The sequence below is a fragment of the Pleurodeles waltl genome, chromosome 3_1, assembly GCF_031143425.1.
Source record: "Pleurodeles waltl isolate 20211129_DDA chromosome 3_1, aPleWal1.hap1.20221129, whole genome shotgun sequence".
Lineage (NCBI taxonomy): Eukaryota > Metazoa > Chordata > Amphibia > Caudata > Salamandridae > Pleurodeles > Pleurodeles waltl.
This window is the reverse complement of record NC_090440.1, coordinates 1,529,203,705-1,529,226,227: the sequence shown is the minus strand read 5'-3', so window position 1 is coordinate 1,529,226,227 and position 22,523 is coordinate 1,529,203,705. Positions and strand designations below refer to the sequence as shown.

The following is a 22,523-nucleotide window of genomic DNA, read 5'->3' as shown; positions in this document are numbered from 1 at the left end:
TCCAATTATTACCAACTTTGACAAAAATTGGCGGATCAATTCCTCGTCAGAGTATGTACTCAACAGTAAAAGGAAACTCTTGTAAACTGATGATCCATCTCTGTGTTCCGGAAGACAGACAACTTAAACCATTTGTTAAGAATACATAAACTACGGGCTCGTGATACATGCACACCTTAATTCTGTGAGACACAATGTTTCAGAATCAGCATAATGTCCACTACACACCTACAATGAGTTGTTCAGTTCTCTGGCATGTCACAGCTAGCACAGAAAAGCATTATTATTTCTGCACCCAGGGCGAATGCCTGCAAACACTGCACTTTCACTAAATCCTCCTTGACTTACTGAAATTCTTTCTGATGCTCCTTGTCCCAACTGAATGCATTTTTCCCCCTGTACTCATACATGTGGTCTTGCCAGCATTGTCTTTAATGAACTTCCCCTAATATTTTAAAATTTTGAGGAAAGATAATTATTCCTTGTTGACGGGGTCTTTCATTGCTCAATGGCTTCTACTATTACTTTCTTGGGATTCACCACATCACCTATTATCAAACGCCTCAAGTACTTCATCTACTTTACCTCAAACGTACACTTCTCAGCCTTTAAGGTAACGCCAGCTTCCTTTAGCCTACTCAGCATCTTAAAATCTTTCATCATGCCCCTGTGTCATTCTCCCATAGAGCAAAAGATCATCCTGATCACATTTGACCCCCCAGCAAACCTCTGAAAAATTGTAACACTGGCTCTTTGAAAACCAGAGGCACCAGAAAAGAATCGAAACAGCATTCTTTCACATTTGAAAACTGAGTGAAATGTATGAATGCAGTAAATGTCTGCAATTCCTCATGCAAAACAACTTGAGTGTAGGCTGATTCCATATCAAGTGTGGTAAAGAATCTAGCCCCAGACAAAGAGGTGATCATTTCTATTGTTAGAGTGTGGAAACTTATCCACTACGTCCCTACTGAAGGCACAGAGATCAATACATAAACATATTTCTTTTGGCTTTGCAAGCCGCAACTATGTGGGCACACCACTGAGTAGCCTTAGTCGATGTAATGACTCCTAGCCCACACAAGTTATCTAGTACAATACTGACAGTATCTTGGACACTCAAAGGCTAACTCCTCACTTACTAAACTACAAGAACAGCTCTGCTCCTCAACTTTATTCTGAGTAGGCATTCTTTCAAACAATCCAGTCTCGCAACAGATCGTTAAATTCTACCAAAAAATCCATCCTTTTTTCTTTCACTTCAAAGACTTAGATGGAGACATTGCGTTGGGATTTAGTCATACCATCTAATTAACTCTTGTGCCAGGCATACACATTCCCGATGGCATACCTTCATACATACCGAAAAATACTCCATGTTTATAGGCACACCACATCAACCTGGTATAACCATCTTATTCAGACATTTTCCACACCCAAAACACTCTTAAGTTCTGTTTAGATATAATTGTGATATGAACAGGAAACAAATTTCATCTCAGTTGCAGCACCATCCAAAAATACCAGCTCAGAGGGATGACCTAAAGGCTTTCCTTTAACAGGAGACACAATTTCATCACAAACTTCACACACCCTTAACACATACTACTTTTCAATTGCTCCTCTAGCATCTTTGATAACGACTTCTTAAGCATTTATTTCACACAGATCAGAGCAGTTTACTCCCTAGAATACCATTGTTTCCTTGCATCTTTATTCCAAAGTGACAATGTTCTAATAAGGTGCTCACATGAGGAAGGTAGAGCAGATCTAATTTCCTGATGGCAACTTCATATAGCAAGAAAGCATGCTTCCTTTACGTGTATAGGTTTGTCCTGCATTCTCTGGCATAGTTTGTAAATACAATCTTCCATCTCCCCTAATGGATTACTGGTTCCCAAGGGGGAAGTAAGAAAGAAAGGGGGTTGGGGAGTAACTGCCCACATTAGTACTGGTCCTGCGTTCTACCAACTGATGTGTTTCTTCTCTCTCTCTGCTGAGTACTTTATCAGCTCTCTTTTTATATATTGTAATGACCCAGACAATCTGGTTTTTCAGGTGGCTTTGAGATGCATTTTTCTTCAAAAGAGAAAACTTTCAAACCATGGATATCCAGGCACTATAGGCAATGTTCAGAAGAGCCACCATATCACATTTTCAGCTGCGCCAAGTATAGGCCCCACATTAAGCAGCAACATTTTTATAAGTAAAAGCCAATACAGAAAAAATAAATCTGATGAATAGTTCTATCCCCTTATTCTTCACCTTGTGAATTGTCTCCAGGCATCAGACTGAGTCCAGAAACGTTTAGAGCAGTTCAAACGCTCAACACTAAGTGACATCTTTCGGCTCTGTGCCACCATCATTCTATTCCAGCAGTGACAAGCAGAAGAGGTGTTGCATTCTAGCATCAGTTCATTTCTTTCTGTGCGTTCAGATGCAGATCCAAAGCTTCTCCTCTGTATTTGACTAGGATCATTTTTGATATAGTTTCTCCAGTGTGCAAGAGAAATGTCTCTGGCTAAAACACAAGATTTAAACTATGCAGGGACTGCTGAGAACAGATGTCTGTGACGGACCCTCATTAAATCTTATTGTGGTGCCTGAGGTTGGATAACAACTTCAAGGCCTGTGGCGAATGTGCCCAGATGAACCTGAAGGCCATACGGGACTGCAAGGCATAATTCTACACTGCTAAACATAAAAAAACTTTGTGCTACGACCCGTCAAATGCAAAACGACTGACTCATTCCCAATGTTGTTCCTATAGCAGATCCTCACTGCATTTGAAATCTTTGGGTAAGAATGAAAACACATGATATACAAGCAAGAAAAAATCCATTCAGACCACTCTCAAACTAAAGAGAGGGCACGAGGAAGGAGGTATCAATGTTTCTCGCTGTCTCGTTCCCGATCTCCATCAGAACCGATTCAGAGTTTGGTCCTGAAGTATCCAGAGTTACCCAGTCTGTCTGCAATGCTGCAGTGTATTTTTGCCTCATTACTGGCTCCCGCTTGCACGCTGTCCAGTCACAAGGATCCCTAGGAGCCTACAGTCCAGCTTCCCCTTGCAGGTACATCTCTTGTCCCCACCTGTGCTCCTCGGATCCATATCTGGTTCAGCATAGACTCAAGTGCCTGCTCTAGCTTGGCAGTTGCCAACCATGGAAGTGAAACTAACAAGCTGATGCAAGTTTTGCAACTTGGCCAGTTTCCTAAAGAGCCACTGTTCTCATTTAACAAGGCCCTTACAGGCACCCTTTAGGGAATCTGGACTAAGCCCGGTTCAGGACTGCCCATGAATACACAGGTTGCTCGTCAGCATCATTGTGTACCCAAAGCTCCTGTCTTCTTAACTCGGTATCCAACTCCAGAAAGTATGGTGATATAAGCTTCCACCAGCCTGGCCAACCTCTGTGCTTTCCCCACCACTCCTCCTGATCATGAGTCAAAAAGAACACACATTTGGCAAGCCAATTTTCTTCTCTCGAGTCTTGCACAAAGATCAGTAAATGGTACTTACCTCTGCCATTTCTCCTATGCCCTTTGGGACATGGTAGTTCAAATTTAACCGGCTGTTTTGGATGACTTGATGGCGTCTCTTACTCAAGCTGCTCAGAACAGCTCTGATGCAGCTAATTCTTGATAAGATCAGCACTGGACAGGGCTGCTTGCTTCGGATATGCCACGGTGACTACTGTTGCTATTCAGCACTACACTTGGATCATGTGTACAGGCTTCTCCAGGGACGTCCAGGCATTGTTAATGAACATGCTGTTTGACGGCCCTCACCTTTTTGATGACACAGCATACTTGGTCTTAGAATGTTTCAAGGAGAACAGATTACAACGTGTTCCTTGGGCCTTTCTGCTCCCAATAGGAAATTTTATCAACAATTTCATTCACTCCATTGCTACAGTTTTCCAATACTTCTACATCAGACTACTCCTCCAACCAAACAGGTTTTTCAGCACTTTTGTGGCTGAGGCCAAGGTTCTCAGAGGCAACTGGATCGGAAGGGACAAAGAGCAGCTAAGTTCCTTTCCCGCCATTGGTTGCAATCACTAATCAACGTTAGTATGTCCATGCCGGCACACAGCCAACCTGTCTAAGGCAGGCTAGGAGATTTCCTCCAAGTGTGGCAGGCCATCGCAAAACACAACTGGGTTCTCCAAATTGTCCCCCAGGGCTGTACCCTTCTATTCCTTTCTACCCGTCCACATCTTCCACTGTCTTCAAGGTGGCTGACTGAGGACTATTCATCCTTCCATCTTTTGAATAAAGGGACCATAAAGAGGGTTTAAGCCTTGGAAGTAGGAACTATGTGTTACTTCTGCTATTTCCTTTTGACAAAAAAAGATGGGAGGCTTTCATCCTATTTTAGATCTTCGCCCTCTGAAAACCACCTTGCTAAAGGACAGATTCAATACAATAAGCATCACGTTACGAGGACCTGCCTAAAGGCAGGATGGCGGCGTTGGACTTGCATGAAGCTTATTTTCACCTACCAGTACTGCAGGGCCATACGCAATACCTGCGGTTCATGATGGGTCAGGAGCATTTTAGTTCACAACGCTCCTTGGAACTCCATGAAAGTGATGGCGGTGGTCGAAGCACATTGTCGGAGGTCAGGGATACCAGTGTTGGCAACCTTGACGATTGCCTGCTAAAGGCAGTCTTGCCCCAAGCAGTCTTTAACCACCTCCAAATGACAGTGAACCTCCTAACACGACTGGGAATCCCTATCAATGTGGTGAAGTCACACCAATTTCTTTGTAGACGCACCCTTTCATCACAAATGTTCTGGCCATGGTACAGTTTCATGCCTTTACCACAGACCAGTGTACAAAACAGTTGGGTTAGGACTCTGATGTTTCAGCCGTTGTCCTGGTTCTCAGTACAGATGACTTGGAGGCTGCTGAAATTGTTGGCCTCCGGCTGCCTGCTGGTGACACATGCCAGATGGTGTACACGGGCTCTGCAGTAGGACCTCAAATCCCAGTGTGCACAACATAAGGGAAAATCTGTTGGATTGGATCCATATTTCTGAGAAAACAGAAGATCTGCAATGGTGGCTACTGGACCGCAGCTGGGTCAGTGCGAGGTTCCTCTCCTTATCCCACTCAGAGCTGAAGGTGATCATTGGCACATCTTTGTTGAACTGGGAAGGCCATCTGGGAGAGGTGGAGATCAGACGACACTGTTCTCCAGTAGACACTCAACTCCACATCAGCTTGATGAAGTTGAAGGCAATTCTCGTATCATTTACGGCCTTACTACCTACCATCAAAGGAATGTTAATGCAGGTGCTCATGGACTACACCATCATAATGTGGTATTGCAACAAGAAGGGTGGGATCCTGGGTCAGGAAATTCTGCACCTCTGGAAGTGGCTGACCAAGGAATTTCTCTGCTAATGAACTACCTGGCAGGATCTTGGAATACCAGGATGGAGGATCGGAGCTGCAGGCACCTAGCGAATCATGCATGGTAGTTACACTCGTAGGTGGCACAGTCCATCTTCCAGCAACAGGGTGAACCCTGTTTTGATCTTTTTGCCACCACCAAGTAACATGCAATGTCAGCACTTCTGCTTGCTGGAGTTTCCAAAGCAGCTCCTGCTGTGAAGCTACTTCCATCTAGAGATGAGCTCAGGACTTCTGTATGCCTTCCTACCACTGCCTCTCCTGCCCAGAGTTCAGAAGAAGATAAGGAACAACCAGTCCAGAGTCATCCTAGTAGCACTGGATAGGACCCGGAGAGCATCTGTCCAATGATCAAGTTGCCACTACAGGAGGATCTTCTATCGTAGCAGCAGGGTGTTGCAACCAGGCTTGCATGCTTTGCATCTCCATGCTAGGAGACTGAGTGGCATCAGTGAGCCCCCCTTTGACTTGCACACAGAAGTCTATGTGATCTTGGCAGCGAGGAACCCCTCAACAAAACCAGTGTACACCAGTTGCTGAGGATTGGTGTGGTACGCGACCAATTGACCCATTACAGGCAAAGCTATCTGAGGTTTTATTGTTTGCTGTGTCCCTGGCTAGTAAGGACTTCATTTGGGCATGATTAAGGGCTATTTAGCTCTCTGCTTTCTATTCAAATCACCAGATGTGATGAAGTGCTTGAAAGGTTTGCAACATTTGTTTCCACCAAAACTCTTTGTGATGACTGAGATAGACTTGAACTTGGTCTTCACGTTCTTGATTTGTACCCCTTTTGACCCACTGCACAGTAGTCCCTAGAGATGTCTGACCATAAAAGAATCTTTCTCATCACCAGATCATCATCTGAAGTGTGAACTAACTTCACGCTTTCTTTGCAAATCCACCTTCATCTCTGATAAGATGGTTTTGAGAACCCAAACTTAGTTTCCAACAAAAGTCCTTTTCATGCCAGCCACACTATCACACATCCAGCATTCTTTGCTACGACTCCTCCCCCTAAGGAGAAAGAGAAACCATTGGTACGATCATAAAAGCCAGGGGTGTGGAATTTTTAAATAAATGTACTTCTCCAAAGGACAAAATATTACTGAAATGTACTTTACTTGTACAGAAGTTTACTTGTCCAACATACTACTTTTATCAGTTAGCTGGTCTGAAAAATGAATATTTCACAACTTGAAATAAGTGTTTGCAGTTTGGGGAGGTGCTTTTGGGTGTGAAATTTTACATTTTGAAAACAAACCTTTTAATCTCTACCCAGAACTTGACTGGTATATAGATCATATTGTCAGTGCTCCACTGATCTGGAGGTGCTTCCCTAAAATTGGAACCTAAGGTACAAAGGTTACTGAAACATACAAGCAGCAGGTGCATTAACCCACTTCTCAAGACACAGATTGCAATCAGTGATCAAAAAATTGCAAGCAATTGTTCACTAGGTGCATTAACTTACTGAGCTATCACTATGGTATTGTAATATGTGATCTTTATGATTACACAATGATCTGTGTATAGTTTGGTGATTAAGATCCATAATTTGCAAACTAAACGTGCATCTGTGCAGCCTGTTATGAATCTACTGAACTGTCTCTCGAGGGTTGGTATCAGTGAACTGCAAATTACAGTTAGCAGTCTGTGACAGGCAAGGTCCAATATATATTAAAAAAAGGAAAGATCAGTAGGGACCTATTAGTCTTACATTAAGCCATACAGGTGAGTAAATTAACTGCTCACAGGCAACAGTCCCAAAATAACAAAGTAAATTATTTCGCTAAATGCATCTCAGGAAAAAAATAGGAAAAATACAATCCACATTCTTGTTTTGAGTGTATCAAAGGTGTTTGCATTTTGCAATATTGAAGACATACGTATTTATGATTATTTCCACATTACAAACATAGCATACATTATTTGTACAACACAAACAAAATTCTCCATTGGCAAAAACAATGTAACAAATCACTGAAACTTTCTGAAATCTTCCACTTATTTTTTTATGTGGCTGTGTCCTTATTTTAATAATGACGTCCTTATGGGCAGCAGATCAAAGGGGCAATATCAAATGTAAGACAAGCTTGTCCGCTGGTATCTAAAAAGCAGGTATACATCGAACAACAACACTATCATTCTATAATGAGATCTGGATGGCTCCTGCGAGAAAAGTGTTGACATGTTTCGGCCTCTAGGTTTCAATGGGAAAGTCCTGGTGAAGTGAAGAACAGAATCGTCTGGGAGCAGCTGTTTTTCGAGGTTCAAATCCTAAAGATATCTATAGTGTGCAGAGGGCAGGAAGTGCTCCGAGAGAGAGAGAGAGAGAGACAGACACACACACACACATACACCCCCTCCCAACACACACACTCTTTCCCCCTTGCTGGGAAGACTTGATGTACAAGTTACTTAACTTCGGTAACAAAATATCTGGTAGAGACATATTCTAGTTGCAGATTCCTTACCTTCGAATTTTCCCCCAGGCGTCAGACTGGATCAGGAGTATACCCTTGCACATCGGTATATGGCATCGGTCGACTTCGCGTTGGGAGTAGTATATGGACTCCGCCCTAGCGCAGTGACGTCAGCTTTCTTTTAACGACTTTCCACGCCAAAGCACAGAGCCGCTAAGAACACTGAGATTGGTGCGCCAGAGCTAAGGCCCTGAAAGGGGAATCCCTGTCCCTAGAAATCAGTTCGCAAGCGGGGAGGATGGGTGGGCGGTAAGGAATCTGCAACTAGAATATGTCTCTACCAGATATTTAGTTACCGAAGGTAAAAAACTTGTACATCTGATAGAGACTTCTGGTTGCAGATTCGTTACCTTAGAATAGATACCCAAGCAATGCCATCCTGGGTGGTGGGCTGCGAACCAAGATCATACTAGAAAGTCCGGCAGGACCAAACGACCAAAGTAGCCGTCCCGACGGACCTGACTGTTCAGAAAGTATTGTTTTGCAAACGTGTGCAGGGACGCCCACGTAGCTGCCTGGCAGATATCCAGGATAAGAACTCCACGTGCTAACGCAGTGGAAGAAGCAGTTGCTCTGGTGGAATGAGCACACAAACCCTCTGGAGGTTGCTTCTTGGCCAAAGCGTAGCAGATTTTGATCCAAAGAAGCACCCATCAAGAGATGGTACGCTTTTGCACTGCCTTCCTTTTTTTCCCACATACCCAACGAAGAGTTGATCGTCCATCTGGAAATCTTTAGTAGGATTGAGGTAGAACGCCAATGCTCTTTTTGGGTCCAGACGGTGGAGTCTCTCCTCCTCATTGGAAGGATGTGGAGGTGCGTAGAAAGTAGGCAGAGTGATGGACTGGCCTACATGAAAAGGTGTGACCACCTTAGGAAGGAAGCCTTAGTGCACAACACTACATTGTCAGGGTGCACAGACAAGTATGGAGGTTTTGAGGAAAGGGCCTGAAGCTCACTCACCCTGCGAGCAGAGGTGATAGGAACAAGAAAGACAGTTTTGAAGGTGAGGAGCCGCAGGGGACAATTATGCATTGGTGCAAAGGAAGTACACATCAAATATGTACAAGATTGAGGTCGCAATGAGGCATGATAAATGGAGTGGGAGGAAATAAATGGGTTAGTCCTTTTAGGAATTGTAGGAAGTTGGCTCTGTATATACTATCTCAGTGAGAGAGAGCGTGCACAGAGTCCAAGGATTCCCCTTAGAGGTTGATAGTGGCAAAATTAGATAATTTTAATGCTCTATTTTGTGGCAGTGTAGTCGAGCAGTAGGCTTATAAGAGGGTAGTGTTAAGCATTTGTTGTACACACACACACAGGCAATAAATGAGGAACACACTCAAAGACTTAACTCCAGGCCAATAGTTTTTATATAGAAAAATATATTTTCTTAATTTATTTTAGAACCACAAGATTCAAGATTTGAGGTAAGTACATAAAATGCAAGGTACTTCACACAGGTAAGTATGGAACTTTGAATTAAAGCAGTAGTACACACAGTATAGGTTAAAATGGCAATAAGCTATTATAAAAGTGGACACTGTGCAAAAATCAACAGTTCCTGGGGGTGGTAAGTGTTAGGTTTCTCAGGTAAGTAAAGCACTTACACACTCAGTCTCCTGGGCATAGGCAGCCCACCGTTGGGGGTTCAAGGCAACCCCAAAGTCACCACACCAGCAACACGGGGCTGGTCAGGTGCAGAGGTCAAAGGAGGATCCAAAACACATAGGTGCCTATGGAGAACAGGGGTGCTCTGGTTCCGGTCTTCTGGTAGGTAAGTACCTGTGTCCTCGGGGAGCAGACCAGGAGGGTTTTGTAGAGCAGAGGGGGGTGGGGTGGGGGGAGCGGCAAAAACAGGCACACAAATCACACCCTCAGCGGCACAGGTGCGGCCGGTAGTGTGCAAAGTTGGCGTCTGGTTTGCTATTGAAAGCAATGGAGGGACCTGTGGGTCACTTAGGCGATGCAGGCAGGGCACAGGGGGGCTTCTCGGGCCAGCCACCGACTGGGCTAGGAAGAGGGCCGCCTGCTGGTCACTCCTGCACTGGAGGTTGGTTCCGCTCGGTCCTGGGGGCTGCGGTGCAGTGCTTCGTCCAGGCGTCTGGTTCCTTGTTACAATGCAGTCGCAGACAGGGGGAGCCTCTGGATCCTCTCTGCAGGCGTTGCTGTGGGGGTGCAGGGGGGGGTGGGGGTGGGGTCAACTCAGGTTAGTCATGTCGCAGTCGCCTTGGAGTCCTCTCTGCAGTGTTTGTTCTCTTGAGCTCGAGCAGGGGGCATCAGGTGTGAAGTCTCATGCTTCCGGCGGGAAGAGTGAGTTCTTTAAAAGTTGCTTCTTTGTTGCAAAAAATGTTGCTGTTGGTGAACAGTGCTGCTGTTCTCGGGAGTTTCTTGGTCCTTCGGTTTCAGGGCAGTCCTCTGAGGTCGCTGGTCCCTGTTGGATGCGTGCAGGTTCTTTGAGTCTGGAGACAGGCCGGTAGGGCTGGGGCCAAGTCAGTTATCGTCTGTCGTCTCTGCGGGGCTTTCAGGTCACCAGTCCCCCTTCTTGTTGAAGGTTGCAGGAATCTGATTTCCTGGGTTCAGGGTCGCCCTCAAATACTAAATTCAGGGGTGTGTTTAAGTCTGGGATGGCAGTAGCCAATAGCTACTGTCCTTGAGGGTGGCTACACCCTCCTTGTGCTTCCTCCCTGAAGGAGGGGCGGGCATCTCCACTAGCTGGGATGCCCTGGGGTGCTGTAACAAAAGGCATGAGCCTTTGACGCTCACCGCCAGGTGTTACAGTTCCTGCAGGGGGAGGTGAAACTCATCTCAGTGGCAGGCTGGCACAGACCAGTCAGTCCTGCACTGAACAAATGGGTAAAATACAAGGGGGCATCTTCTAAGATGCCCTCTATGTGCATTTTGCAATAAATCCAACACTGGCATCAGTGTGGGTTTATTATTCTGAGAAGTTTGATATCAAACTTCCCAGTATTCAGTGTAGCCATTATGGAGCTGTGGAGTTTGTTTTGACAAACTCCCAGACCATATACTTAATATGGCTACACTGTACTTACAATGTCTAAGAATAGACTTTGACACTGTAGGGACATATTCCTCATGCAGCTATGCCCTCACCTGTGGTATAGTGCACCCTGCCTTGGGGCTGTAAGGCCTGCTAGAGGGGTCACTTACCTATGCCACAGGCAGCATTTTGTGTGCATGGCATCCTGAGGGGGATGCCATGTCGACTTTGGCTTTTTCTTCCCACCAACACACACAATCTGCAATGGCAACGTGCAAGTGTTACGTGAGGGGTCCCTTAGGGTGGCACAACACATGCTGCAGCCTTAAGGACCTTCCCTGGTCACAGGGCCCTTGGTACCACTGGTACCTTTTACAAGGGACTTATCCGTGTGCCAGGGGTGTGCCAATTGTGGAAACAATGGTAAATTTTTAGTGAAAGAACACTGGTGCTGGGGCTTGGTTAGCAGGGTCCAAGCACACTTCTCAGTCAAGTCAGCATCAGGCAAAAAAGTGGGGGGTAACTGCAACAGGGAGCCATTTTCCTACAGGAATCTACTCACAATAGGAGATTTGAAGATTGAGGGCTAATCAGGTAGCATATGAAAGGCCGAAATAGCAGATAAATACCCTTTAAGGGTGCCCAAAGCAGAGCCCTGCTGGGCCAAAGAAAGAAAGAACAGAAGAACCTCGGATAGAGGGGCAGAAAGGGGATCAACAGATTTGTTGGTACACCATGCCACAAATTTATTCCAACAGGTGTATACAGTTTTGGATGATGGACGCCTGGCTGCCAAGATAACATAGCAGACTTCGGGGGGAGGCTCAAAAGCCGTCAACTGTCGCTGCTCAATCTCCACGCATGAAGGCGGAGGTTGGTCAATTTTGGGTTAAGAACCGTCCCCTGTTGCTGTGACAGAAGATGCGCCCAAAGAGGCAGTCTGGGTGGAGGATCCATGGACATGCTTAATAGCTCTGGATACCATACTCTCAGTGCCCAGTCCGGAGCCACCAAGATTAATTGGGTCCGGTCGTTCCTGATAACTCTGGGCAGAAGAGGTATAGGCGGAAAGGAGGCCGGAGTTCCACTTGAGACGAAGAGAGTCTCCGAGTGAGTGCCGCCTTGGAAACTCCAACACGCAAAACAGCTGACATTGCGTGTTCTCTGAGGAGGGGGAACAGATCTGACCAAGGCTCTCCCCACTGCTGAAAGAGACCTTGCACCACCTCCGGATGAAGATGCCATTCGTGATAGGCTGTGCATCGACAGCTGAGTTCGTCCGCTCAGGAGTTGAGGGAACCCGCCAGATGCTGAACCATTAGGGTAATGCCCTGATGTTCCAGCCATGTCCAGAGGTGTAGTGCCTCCTGACAAAGGGTCAAGGACCCCACTCCGCCCTGTTTGTTGCAGTACCACATGGAGGTAGTATTGTCCGTGAACACTTGCACCACTCTCTGAGAGAGGGAAGGAATGCTTTCAATGCAAGCCTGATCGCCCGGAGCTTCAGAAGATTGATATGGAGCCCAGACTCTGCCGGAGACCAGAGCCCTTTGATCTCCGCCTCTCCCATGTGGCTGCCCCAACCCAGAAGTGACTCATCTGTCACTATAGATAGATCTGGTTGGGGAAGGGAAAGGGATCTGCAGGGGACCCAATGCGGATTCGAAAACCACCACTGCAGGTCTTTCGCAGTCCCCTTCAAGATCTGGACCATGTCGGAGAGATTCCCCTGACGCTGCGCCCACTAGAACTTTAGGTCCCACTGCAGAGCCCGCATATGCCATCTGGCATCTGTTACTAGCAGGATGCAGGAGGCCATGAGGCCCAGCAGCCTCAGGGTCAGTCTCGTCGAAACCCAAGACAGAGGCCAAAAGATCGGAATCATAGACAATGTCTTGGACTCTCCTTTCGGGAGGATAAGGCCTAAAATGCACTGTGTCCAAAATAGCTCCGATGAAAGGGAGTGTCTGAGAAGGAGCCAGGGGTGACTTTGGCACGTTTATAGTAAACCCCAGCGTGTGCAGGAGGTTCGCTGTACTCTGAAGGAGGGAGATGACTTTCTGGGGCGAGACCGCCTTCAACAGCCAGTAGGGGAAGACTGAGACCTCTAACCTACACAGATGAGCTGCAACCACCGCCATCAGTTTCCTGAACACCTGAGGGGCGCTGGTAAGGCCAAAGGGGAGCACGGTAAACTGAAGTGCTTATCTGCCACGAATCTTAGGTAATATCTGTGGGCAGGTAGGATGGGGATGTGGAAATAAGCGTCCTGCAAGTCGAACGCTGCCATCCAGTCTTCTGGGTCCAAGGCAGACAGAACCTGAGCCAGGGTGAGCATTTTGAATTTCTCCTTCTTGAGGAAGTAGTTTAGGTCCCGAAGGTCTAGGATAGAACATAAGCCCTTGTCCTTTTTTTTGGTATCAGAAAGTAGCAGGAATCACAACCACGACCTACTTCTGGCAAAGGGATCTCTTCTATAGCACCCTTGGCCAAGAGAGCTGCGACTTCCTGGCGGAGAAGCGCCAAATGATACTGTGGAAGGTGACTGAAGGATGGAAGCATGGTTGGTGGAGCAGATTCGAAAGGGAGGAAGTAGCCCTTTCGAATTATATGTAAAACCCACCTGTCCGTGGTGATGTTTTGCCAGTGGGGCAGGTGATGGCGAATCGTGCCACCAACTGGACGGGAGTGAGGGAATGGACTAGGAGGGTCTGGAGGCTGCAGCGGGGGCAGATATGGACTGGGCAGACCTCTGGTTTCCTGTCCAACGGCAACGTGGGATTCTGCATCCCCGGCCACACAGAGGCTGAACAGCATGGGTGGCTGGGTGGAGGACGCGACAGGAAGCTCCTTCCGTGGCCAAGGACTGTAGGGGGCGAGGGGTTGAGGAAAGACCAAGGGACCAAGACATAGCTTGGATCTCTCCAAGGCCGAGTCCGCTTTGTCTCCGAAGAGACGTGAGCCATCAAAGGGCATGTCCATGAGTGACTGTTGGACATCCCCAGAAAAAACAGAAGTACAAAACTAGGCGTGGCGTCCTAAGGCCACCGTCTTAGCAACTGATCTGCCCAGAGAGTCGGTTGTGTCAAGCCCACAACGGATTGTGAACTTTGTTGCATCTCTCACATCGTTCACACCTTAGGAGACGATAGCACGAGACTCCTCCGGTATCTGCGGCAGGACTTGCGCAACCGTATCCCACAAAGAGTGGGTATAGCGGCCCAAAAGGCATGCAATTTTCACAGACTGCAGCGCGAGACTGGAGGAAGAAAATAACTTCTTGCCAAACTGTTCCAGCCTTTTGAATTCCCTGTCCGGTGGTGCGGAAGGGAATGCACCTGAAGAAGAGGAAGCCTGGATAACAAGACTCTCAGGCGTGGGGTGTTGGGACAGGAATTTAGGGTCATTCGGAGCAGGCCGACGGGACCAGGTACCCAAAAGGACATTGGTGAGGTCTTCATTAAACGGCAAAAGGGGTTCTGAATTAGAAGCCTCAGGCTGAAGCACCTCTGTCAGGAGATTAGACCTGATCTCAACAGTGGGAAGCTCAAGACCAAGGACCTCAGCTGCCCTACTGACCACCATACCATAAGTCGCTACCTCCGCCATAGCCATGGTAGGAGGAGACAGCTTGCCAGTGTCAGGAGAAGTATCCAGACCACTGGCGTTGCCCAATTCCTGAGCTCAGTCCATAGAAGGGTCATCCTGGTATTCATAAGGGTCCAGGGACACCTCCAATCCCTCCCTATATTTGTACCCATAAGAAAAAGGGTCTGAATCTGACCTGGGGCGAATAGGCCCCATCGAAGTCGAAGGCTGCGTCGGCTGACGCCGCTCTGACTCCGAGTCGTTGGGGATAAGAATTAGGTCGATGTCGATAGTGGTCACTACCGATGTCCGGAGCGTCAACAATCAACCAGGCACCAGGGAAGGTCTCGAGGGTGCGACCAGCGCCGGTGCAGATCTGCCTGCGGATCTGGAGGTGACCTCAGTGGCCAGAGCCGAAGCCACCGGTGCGGAACCCGAAGGCCCCTCAGCCGAACCCCTTGGGCCCGAAGGCACCGTAACTGGGTCGGATCGCCCAAAGATGAGGCGCATGGCCTCATAAAAATCTTTAAGCTGGGCGGGGGTTGCTCCGGCTCTGAGAAACTTGGGGAAGCGCGGAGCCGACGCGGGCTGCGAGGACGGAGGCCTTGTTCGTGGACGCTCTTCCCGCGTCACATTGGCCGAGCAACAGGGCGAAGTTGGAGAGTAATGGGACCTCTTCGACGAGGACTTCTTACCTTGACCCGAGGATTTGGAAGAAGACAAGTGGTGATGGCTCCGCGACCGGTCTCGAGACCTTCATCTCGAGCGAGACCGGGACCTACGTTGAGTCAAGTGCCTGGCTACCATGAGCTTTAGGGACCGCTCCCTCAAAGCCTCAGGGTGCATGGCCCGGCACAACTTCGAGTCGTGGTCGCGCTCAAGACACCACAGACAAACCTGATAAGTATCCGTCACTGACATCGCACCATGACAGTCAACGCACGGCTTGAAACCGGTATTTGGGGACATCCTCGACGCACATAGTTTCGCACAAAAACTCGACAAAAAGGTAGAAGTCGGGTACAAATAGACCAGGGTAGCTATTCTCTGGGACCAGCGCATGGCGCGGAAAGAAAAGAACGGACATCACTGCACAAGGGCGGCGTCTATATACTATTCCCGACGTCATCACGGTGACGACGATGCCAAGGACACCTGCGGAGTCGACCGATGCCACCTACCGGCGCGCAAGGGTATTGCTCAAAGAAAAATCTCCAGATCCAGTCTGACGCCTGCGGGAAAATTCGAAGGTAAGGAATCCGCAACTAGAAGTCTCTATTAGATTAGGGGCCAGATGTATCAAAGAGTTTGACCCATTCTGTGCCTATGGGAAAATGCTTTAGTACATATGGCCCCTAGATGCTCAATCTCTGCAGCAACACAGACAGCCCCTGCAGAGACACAGATGCTGCAGATTCACATACCCTTCAAAGTGAAACATACCCACTATGCATACACAATCATGCAGACAACCTACACAGATATCTTCCTGAAATTATACACATCCACCTTGCAAACATTTCCTACCTGCTGTCCACACATCATTCAAAGACACAGACATTTAACCTACAGACATATGTACATCCACCCCTGTGTGCATTCTCGCACCCTGCTTCGAGAGAGACATGCACTCATCACTCCCCAGAGTACACATACTCTCAGGCTCTTGGGAACCTGCAAACACTGCAGACAAATAGCAGCAGACATCACATCTCAGCAGAGCTACACCCCATTAAACTCAGTGGTCCTAATGACAGAAGCTACTTCTTGTGTCAGTGGCTGGAAGATGAGAGATATGATGGAAAGAAGGGGAAGGTATGCTAAAACTCCCTGCAGGTGTACTTTACTCATTACCTCTAACTTTGACTGTGGCCCACATCAGTTGTAACAAAAGCTTTCTGTACTTCAGAGTTACCCAGCTGGAAAGTCTTAACTCAAAATATTTATTGTTCTACAATCCCTTCAGTGGGATATCCCGTCACCAACCCCAATTAACTCCTTATTCCTTGAGACTCACAGCTTGAGAAAGGTATTTCATCACCAGTTTATTGCAGTTTTCACTGTCAAACGTTCTTGTGGTAGTGCACTTAGATGTATCTTCCAGGTTATCGCCATGCTTTGATCCAAATTGGTTTTCTGTATTTAACGCTGAAGCACCTTACAGCCTAAATTAACTGAAGTAAAGAATGTCATGTTTTCTGTATCTGTTCATCTTAACTGCGGCCTACTCTCCAAACCATCAACTTGGGAAGACCCTGTGGTCGTGTTCAATTACAAGAGCCGTACAAAGATATTGATTAAATCGCAGACTATGGCTCATTCAAAATCAGTCACTTATTCTGAAAATAGTTTGATAATAGTGAGTTGCTTTGATTATCTACTCTGTTTGTTGGGTCTCTACTTTGAAAGCCTTTTTACATGGTCTCTACTTTGAAAGCCTTTTTACAGGTGTGGCATAGAGACACAATGCCCACAACTATCAGGTGGCACAATTTTACATTGTACTGTTTTTTAATGCACAAATTTAATTGCATGCCAAGCATATTGTTTTATTTTCTTATTATCACTGCCCGGGTTGGAGTACTTGCTCTAATGCTAGGTTGTCAAAGCAGCTTAGGAAAGACGGGGGACACATCGGGCACGCTGAGGCCTCTCTGTTTATTTTTGGCCACTCATTATACAGAAGGAGGCGTGGTCTAGTTTATTATTTAGATTTGTATAGTAACGCGCTTATTATTGTCAACAGCGCTTGCTGCACACTGAGACTACTCCATAATGCTCTTCTTCTCAGGGACAGGAGCTGATGTAGGTGAGGGAGACTGATGGCATACAATGGATCCCTGCATTACTTAGATCTACTGTGGCTGCACATAGGCTGCCACAATTACAGTGGTCATCTGCATTAGCATGTAGGCATGCAGCCTGAATCAGTGCACTGCATATGCATCTTCATTAAGAGGCTAGTTTGATTGCAACCTGAACTATACATGAACCGAAGCAAGCCTATACAATGTTTTCAGCAAAGGGTGCATTTGTTATGTAATGGAGCCTAACATTGCACTTCGGGTGTAATCAGACAGCTGTCGGTTATCAAGAGGAACTGTTGAGCTCAGGGAGTATGCAGACACCTGGCAGTCCTCGACATTCACAAAGCTAGGACCCCAAACCGGTCTTCTCCTTACAGGAGATGGTTTGCTATAACAAGTGGGTATGAAGAATTTCCGGGGCATGCTTAGGCAAGACAAGAGGCAAGAGGCATGAGGGGCATGCATGAGTACAACCGGGGAACAAACAGTTACCAGGTAAGGCTTAAAAGACAGGAGAGGTTAGATTATAGCACAGAGCCAGGGTGGAGAGTGGCCAATAAGCAGGCACGAACTGCACACTAGCGAGAGGCAAAAAAAAAAAAGCTTAGAGCAAGAACGTGGAGTAGGAAAATGGGCTGCTTAAATCCACTCCCTCCAACCTTCTATCACACTCTAGGGAGCTGAGCTTTTAGCCCTCACCACTGCAGCAACTGCAGAGCTCCCAGTTACCAGCGTGTTTCTAGGGAAACGCAGGAAGAAATTGTTTCTGAATCATGCAGACACCCATGGCCAACAGGCTTTATTAACTAATCGAAATTAAAATGCTTGTTTGGGAGACAGGCTCGTGTTTTTACCTGCCAATTCAGGCCTAGGGCCAGTCCCCCAATTAAAGATCTTTGCAGATGTCCAATGGTTGTGAGATTTGTTAAATCCACCCTGGCTGGCTGAGACTACCAAAGTGCCTCAGCTCATCCTTTTTTAGTGTGATTTAATGTCCAATTGTCCGTTGGACAACCTATTCAAAAGATCTTCTTGTCACGTGGGGCAATCTACTTGGTTCAGGAGCAACTGACAAAGCGTATGGGTGGTGCTTACATGACACTCCACCAGGCATTTCAGGAGAGGAATGCACCCAGAACGAAGTTGTATGATGCCCTCTAGTGGCACAATGGAGAGCTGCTCCAACATTTACAGATCCAACCTGACTGGGGATTATTCACAAGGTGAGGAATCTACGGATAGATAGCGTACCCTAAATAAGATCATTATCAAAGGTAAGTAAATTAATCTTGTCAAAACAAGATCCAATGACCCTGAACTACAATAAATACCTCATGACCCTGGTGTCTCCAGTGTGAATAGGAACTACTATTTTGCATACAAGACAGCATCTCTATGGAGCTGATAGATCACGTGTTGACAACATTAGTATGACACTACAGCATGAGGACCGCATGTCACCTACTGCACACCCACTGCTGAATTTAAAGATTTGATGTCTGGGATATTTCAAAACAGGATGTATGTAAATGTTATAAATGCATACCTTAAATCTTGTCCATTGTCGTCAGAGGCAACATCTTCTACATGAACCTGGTCACACTCCTATATGAGAGAGAATGCATAAACTACATGAGTAGTGCGCTAAGTTAAAATTTGTTAATAACAAATACAGAAGTTAAAGGCTACATCAATGAGGATTTTTTTCCATTGTTGACTCCCCTCATATCCTAGGATCTAATTCCTGGATTCATTCTTTATAACATTTGATAAAAACTGATCGGAAGCAAATGGATTTTGGTGAGTATTCTTGCTTGAGATGTTATGCAAATTACTCATAATAACGTCCCAAGAAACACTCCAAGTACATAAATAACTTGTGCCATGATGAGCGCTTAAATGTTTTTTATCCGTGAATTAAAGCCTGGCGTTGTGGCTTTCAGAAGTCGGGTAGGCGTCAGGATCCTCAGGTGAGCAAGAGGCATGATAAAAAGGAATCCTCAATAAACACCGGTGAGTCCAGAAAATGAGTTAGTCTGTAGGACAAGGGATGAGCAAATGACTTTCTTTTCTTTCACTGTATGTTAAAATTCTGAAAAACAAATGCATTATATGCAATCTACCCCTCTGGATAGTGTTAATCAAAGATGAAACGTTACAGACTGAAAGGTATAAATAAACCATCATGCTTTAGCTTTAAGGTCTTTTAACCTAGGCTCCTTTAACCTAGGAGGTTGGGTGATAAGAGGATTTTGTCTTAACATAAAATGCTGACTCCTCTAAAGTTTGAAAAACACTTGGGGAGATGTACTGTTTTGTGTATGTACCATGGTTTGACACAAAGTATTAGCATTCAAATCGCCAGGAGAGGAGGGGTGTTTGAGTTTGTTTGGAGAAGTCTCCGCAAGATTTAAATGAAAATCAATTATTAAATAATGTTCCAAACCACTTTGAATAATGTTCCAAACCACCTTCAAAACCTTCTCAGAATTCATGTGTTTCTTGTATCACCTTCTCATCATGCATTTGTATTTTGGAAAATTGAGAACTTTTTACTTTTGGTACAATTTTTGTTAGACCATTAACATTTCAACGCACAGCTTTTTTATTTCAGTGTTTTTAGTGAAAATTTAGACAGGAAATAAATCTTTGAAAATTGCCATACAGTCTAAAAAAAAAATCAGCAAAAGGGTAAACCATTCAAAGCACGCCAAACACACAGGGCCTTATATTTATCCTCAGCAATCTTCTACATTGCATCCTTCAGAAATGTCTGGAGCATGTTGCATGCAGCTCTAGAACGATGCCTGCAAAAACCTTGGAATTACCATGGACTCCAAGTTAACAATGATGCCCAAAAGGACAGATTAGCATGAACAAGCTTCATCACCTTGAAGACTCTGCGACGCATCTTCCCACACCTCTAACTTCCACACGAAGTGCAGCTACTATCTCTTTTGAACTATCCAAACTGCATTATGCCCGTGGCCTCTACCATGGATCATCTCTATCTAGTATGAAAAAACTACAACGTATTCAGAACTCTGCTGCCAGGCTACTATTACATGTAAAGCCACAAGCCCACATCTCCCCTGCCTTGAGAGCACTACACTGGTTACCCATTGCCAGAAGATCCACCTTCAATCTGTTTTGTATCCCAAACAACCCTAATAAATTCTACCTCATTTATCTCACCCTGCTACTATGATCTCCCTAACCCTTTCCACAAACTCTTCCCTCATCCATCTCTCCTTTACTCATCCCAAGCCTCATCCTATTACTATAAAATCCCAATTAACACTTCTGGATTCTTCCCTTCTGTATCCCTCCATTACTCTAGTCAATCCAACTAAAACTCACATATCCTCCGCTCAAATTAACTCATAAAAATACTAAAACTGAACTCATATTTCCCTATACTCATCCACCACTAATGCCTCCTGGGTTCCGGAGTAGTCTGCTACTCGCCGGAAAGCGATTTGACACCTCGTCAGGGGTATTAAGCGCTATATAAATAATATTACAATACAATACAATACATGCCTGTTCAAGTGTACAGTATCCGGTGCAACTAGGGCGGAACCTACTACCACTCCTCCTGAAGCTGTCGCTACACGCGATAGTGGATGGAAAGTACTTACAACCTCTTTCCCAGGTCATTATTGCAGCCAGTGATGCACATTACTAATTTTGGTAATTTGATAGTGCAGGCGAGATGCCGGCCATCCCCTTTCATTTTTCTATTGTTCCTGACGATCCTTTTCAAATGTTGATTGTTTTTTATCACTCTGTAATCTCCTCCTTTTGGAGCTTCTGGGACTACCAGTGAGTATTGCATGATGTGCCTCCTCACTTCACGTGTATCTTTTGAATTATTTTACTTATTTGCGATTCTTCTGTTTTTCTCTCTACTCTTCTAGTACAAGCCATCTCTCGCGCTACTATCCTCTTGAGTACTAATGGTTGTTCATATGCTTAAGGGATCACAACGCCTTCCACTTTTTACTTTGCAAACCGTGGAAGTTAATATGATTTGTATAAGGGTTGTACGTTGTGAACATTATATATTGATGCACTGATATCACTGTATTATGCTGTTTGTCACGTTTGAGCACGAAGCACATTTTCTCACTCAAAAAACTGTCTCATGTTTTTAAAATTTGTAATCTCAGATTTAGCTCTCACATTAAATGTTAAAAAACATGTCTCTCCTTGTTAGGAACCCTCATTCTTCTTTTTTGAATTTCGTAAATCCAGGTCTCTTGTGATTCCAGGGTTAACGCTTCTTAAATATGTATGGAAGGGCACCAGCTTCAATCGCAGCATGATCGAACAGGTAACACATACACTTAGTGGTCTGAGGCCCTTGCTACAGTTTAGATCAGTCAAAAGATACATTTGTGGTTGTGAAATTGCTTAATGTGCCTAAGTGTGGTTTTGCTAGGCCTCAAAATGCCTCAAACATTGCAGGAGAACCCATAATAAGGCACAGCCAAGCCAAATGTGCGAGGATTAGTACCCTCAGCGGAGAACAGTCAGCTCCACTTCCCACAATTTTTTTAATTGTTCCAACATATTTGCAAATGTAAAAGACAGAGGAAATGTAATAATTTAGACACACAGACACAGATTTATACCTACCAGGAAGAAATACGTTATTAAAAGCCGATTTGGAAAAATGACACCATTATAAAAAGTGTATGTATATTGTTGCATGGTACAGCTTACTAAGAGCGTATCATATTTGCTGTAGCATAATTCTATATGCAAAATTATGCAGAAATATGTGAGGAGTGAAAACCAGCATTTAGTGCTGTTTCCTTAGCACAAAATGCACCCTCACATCCAAAATGGACCTAGCAATACATTTAGAAAATACCTCTAAATGCAGCAGAGCACGAAAGCAGGAACTGCTCATACTTTTGTTGTTTCTGTGCCAAATCACTCAATTATATTAACAGCCATAATCCCGTAATTTTCAGTAACTCTGCATCAAAAGAGTAACACAAAATTACCAAAAGGAATAGTTATTTACCTTCGGTAACGTCTTATCTGGTAGAGACAGTAGAGGGCTAGAAGTCTCAGTCATTCTCACCAAAATCCAGGATAGATACTGAAACATCGGTATCATAGCCTGAATATCCTGGACTCACTGTTCAGGCGGATAAGCTCGAAACTGCACTGTGTCCAGAACAGCTTTGATAAAAGGGAG

The 22,523-nt window shown here is 45.6% G+C and overlaps 1 protein-coding gene across 7 annotated transcripts in view; it reads right to left on the bottom strand.

Annotated features, from left to right (window-relative positions):
- The window catches only part of EYA3 (EYA transcriptional coactivator and phosphatase 3), a 900,226-nt gene that overhangs the window by 182,206 nt on the left and 695,497 nt on the right, over positions 1 to 22,523 (bottom strand). For all 7 annotated transcript variants that reach the window (XM_069225116.1, XM_069225117.1, XM_069225118.1 and 4 more), the window contains one exon: positions 18,858 to 18,916. In XM_069225116.1, the coding sequence (XP_069081217.1) occupies positions 18,858 to 18,916 (59 nt within the window). The remainder of the gene's footprint in view (positions 1 to 18,857; positions 18,917 to 22,523) is intronic.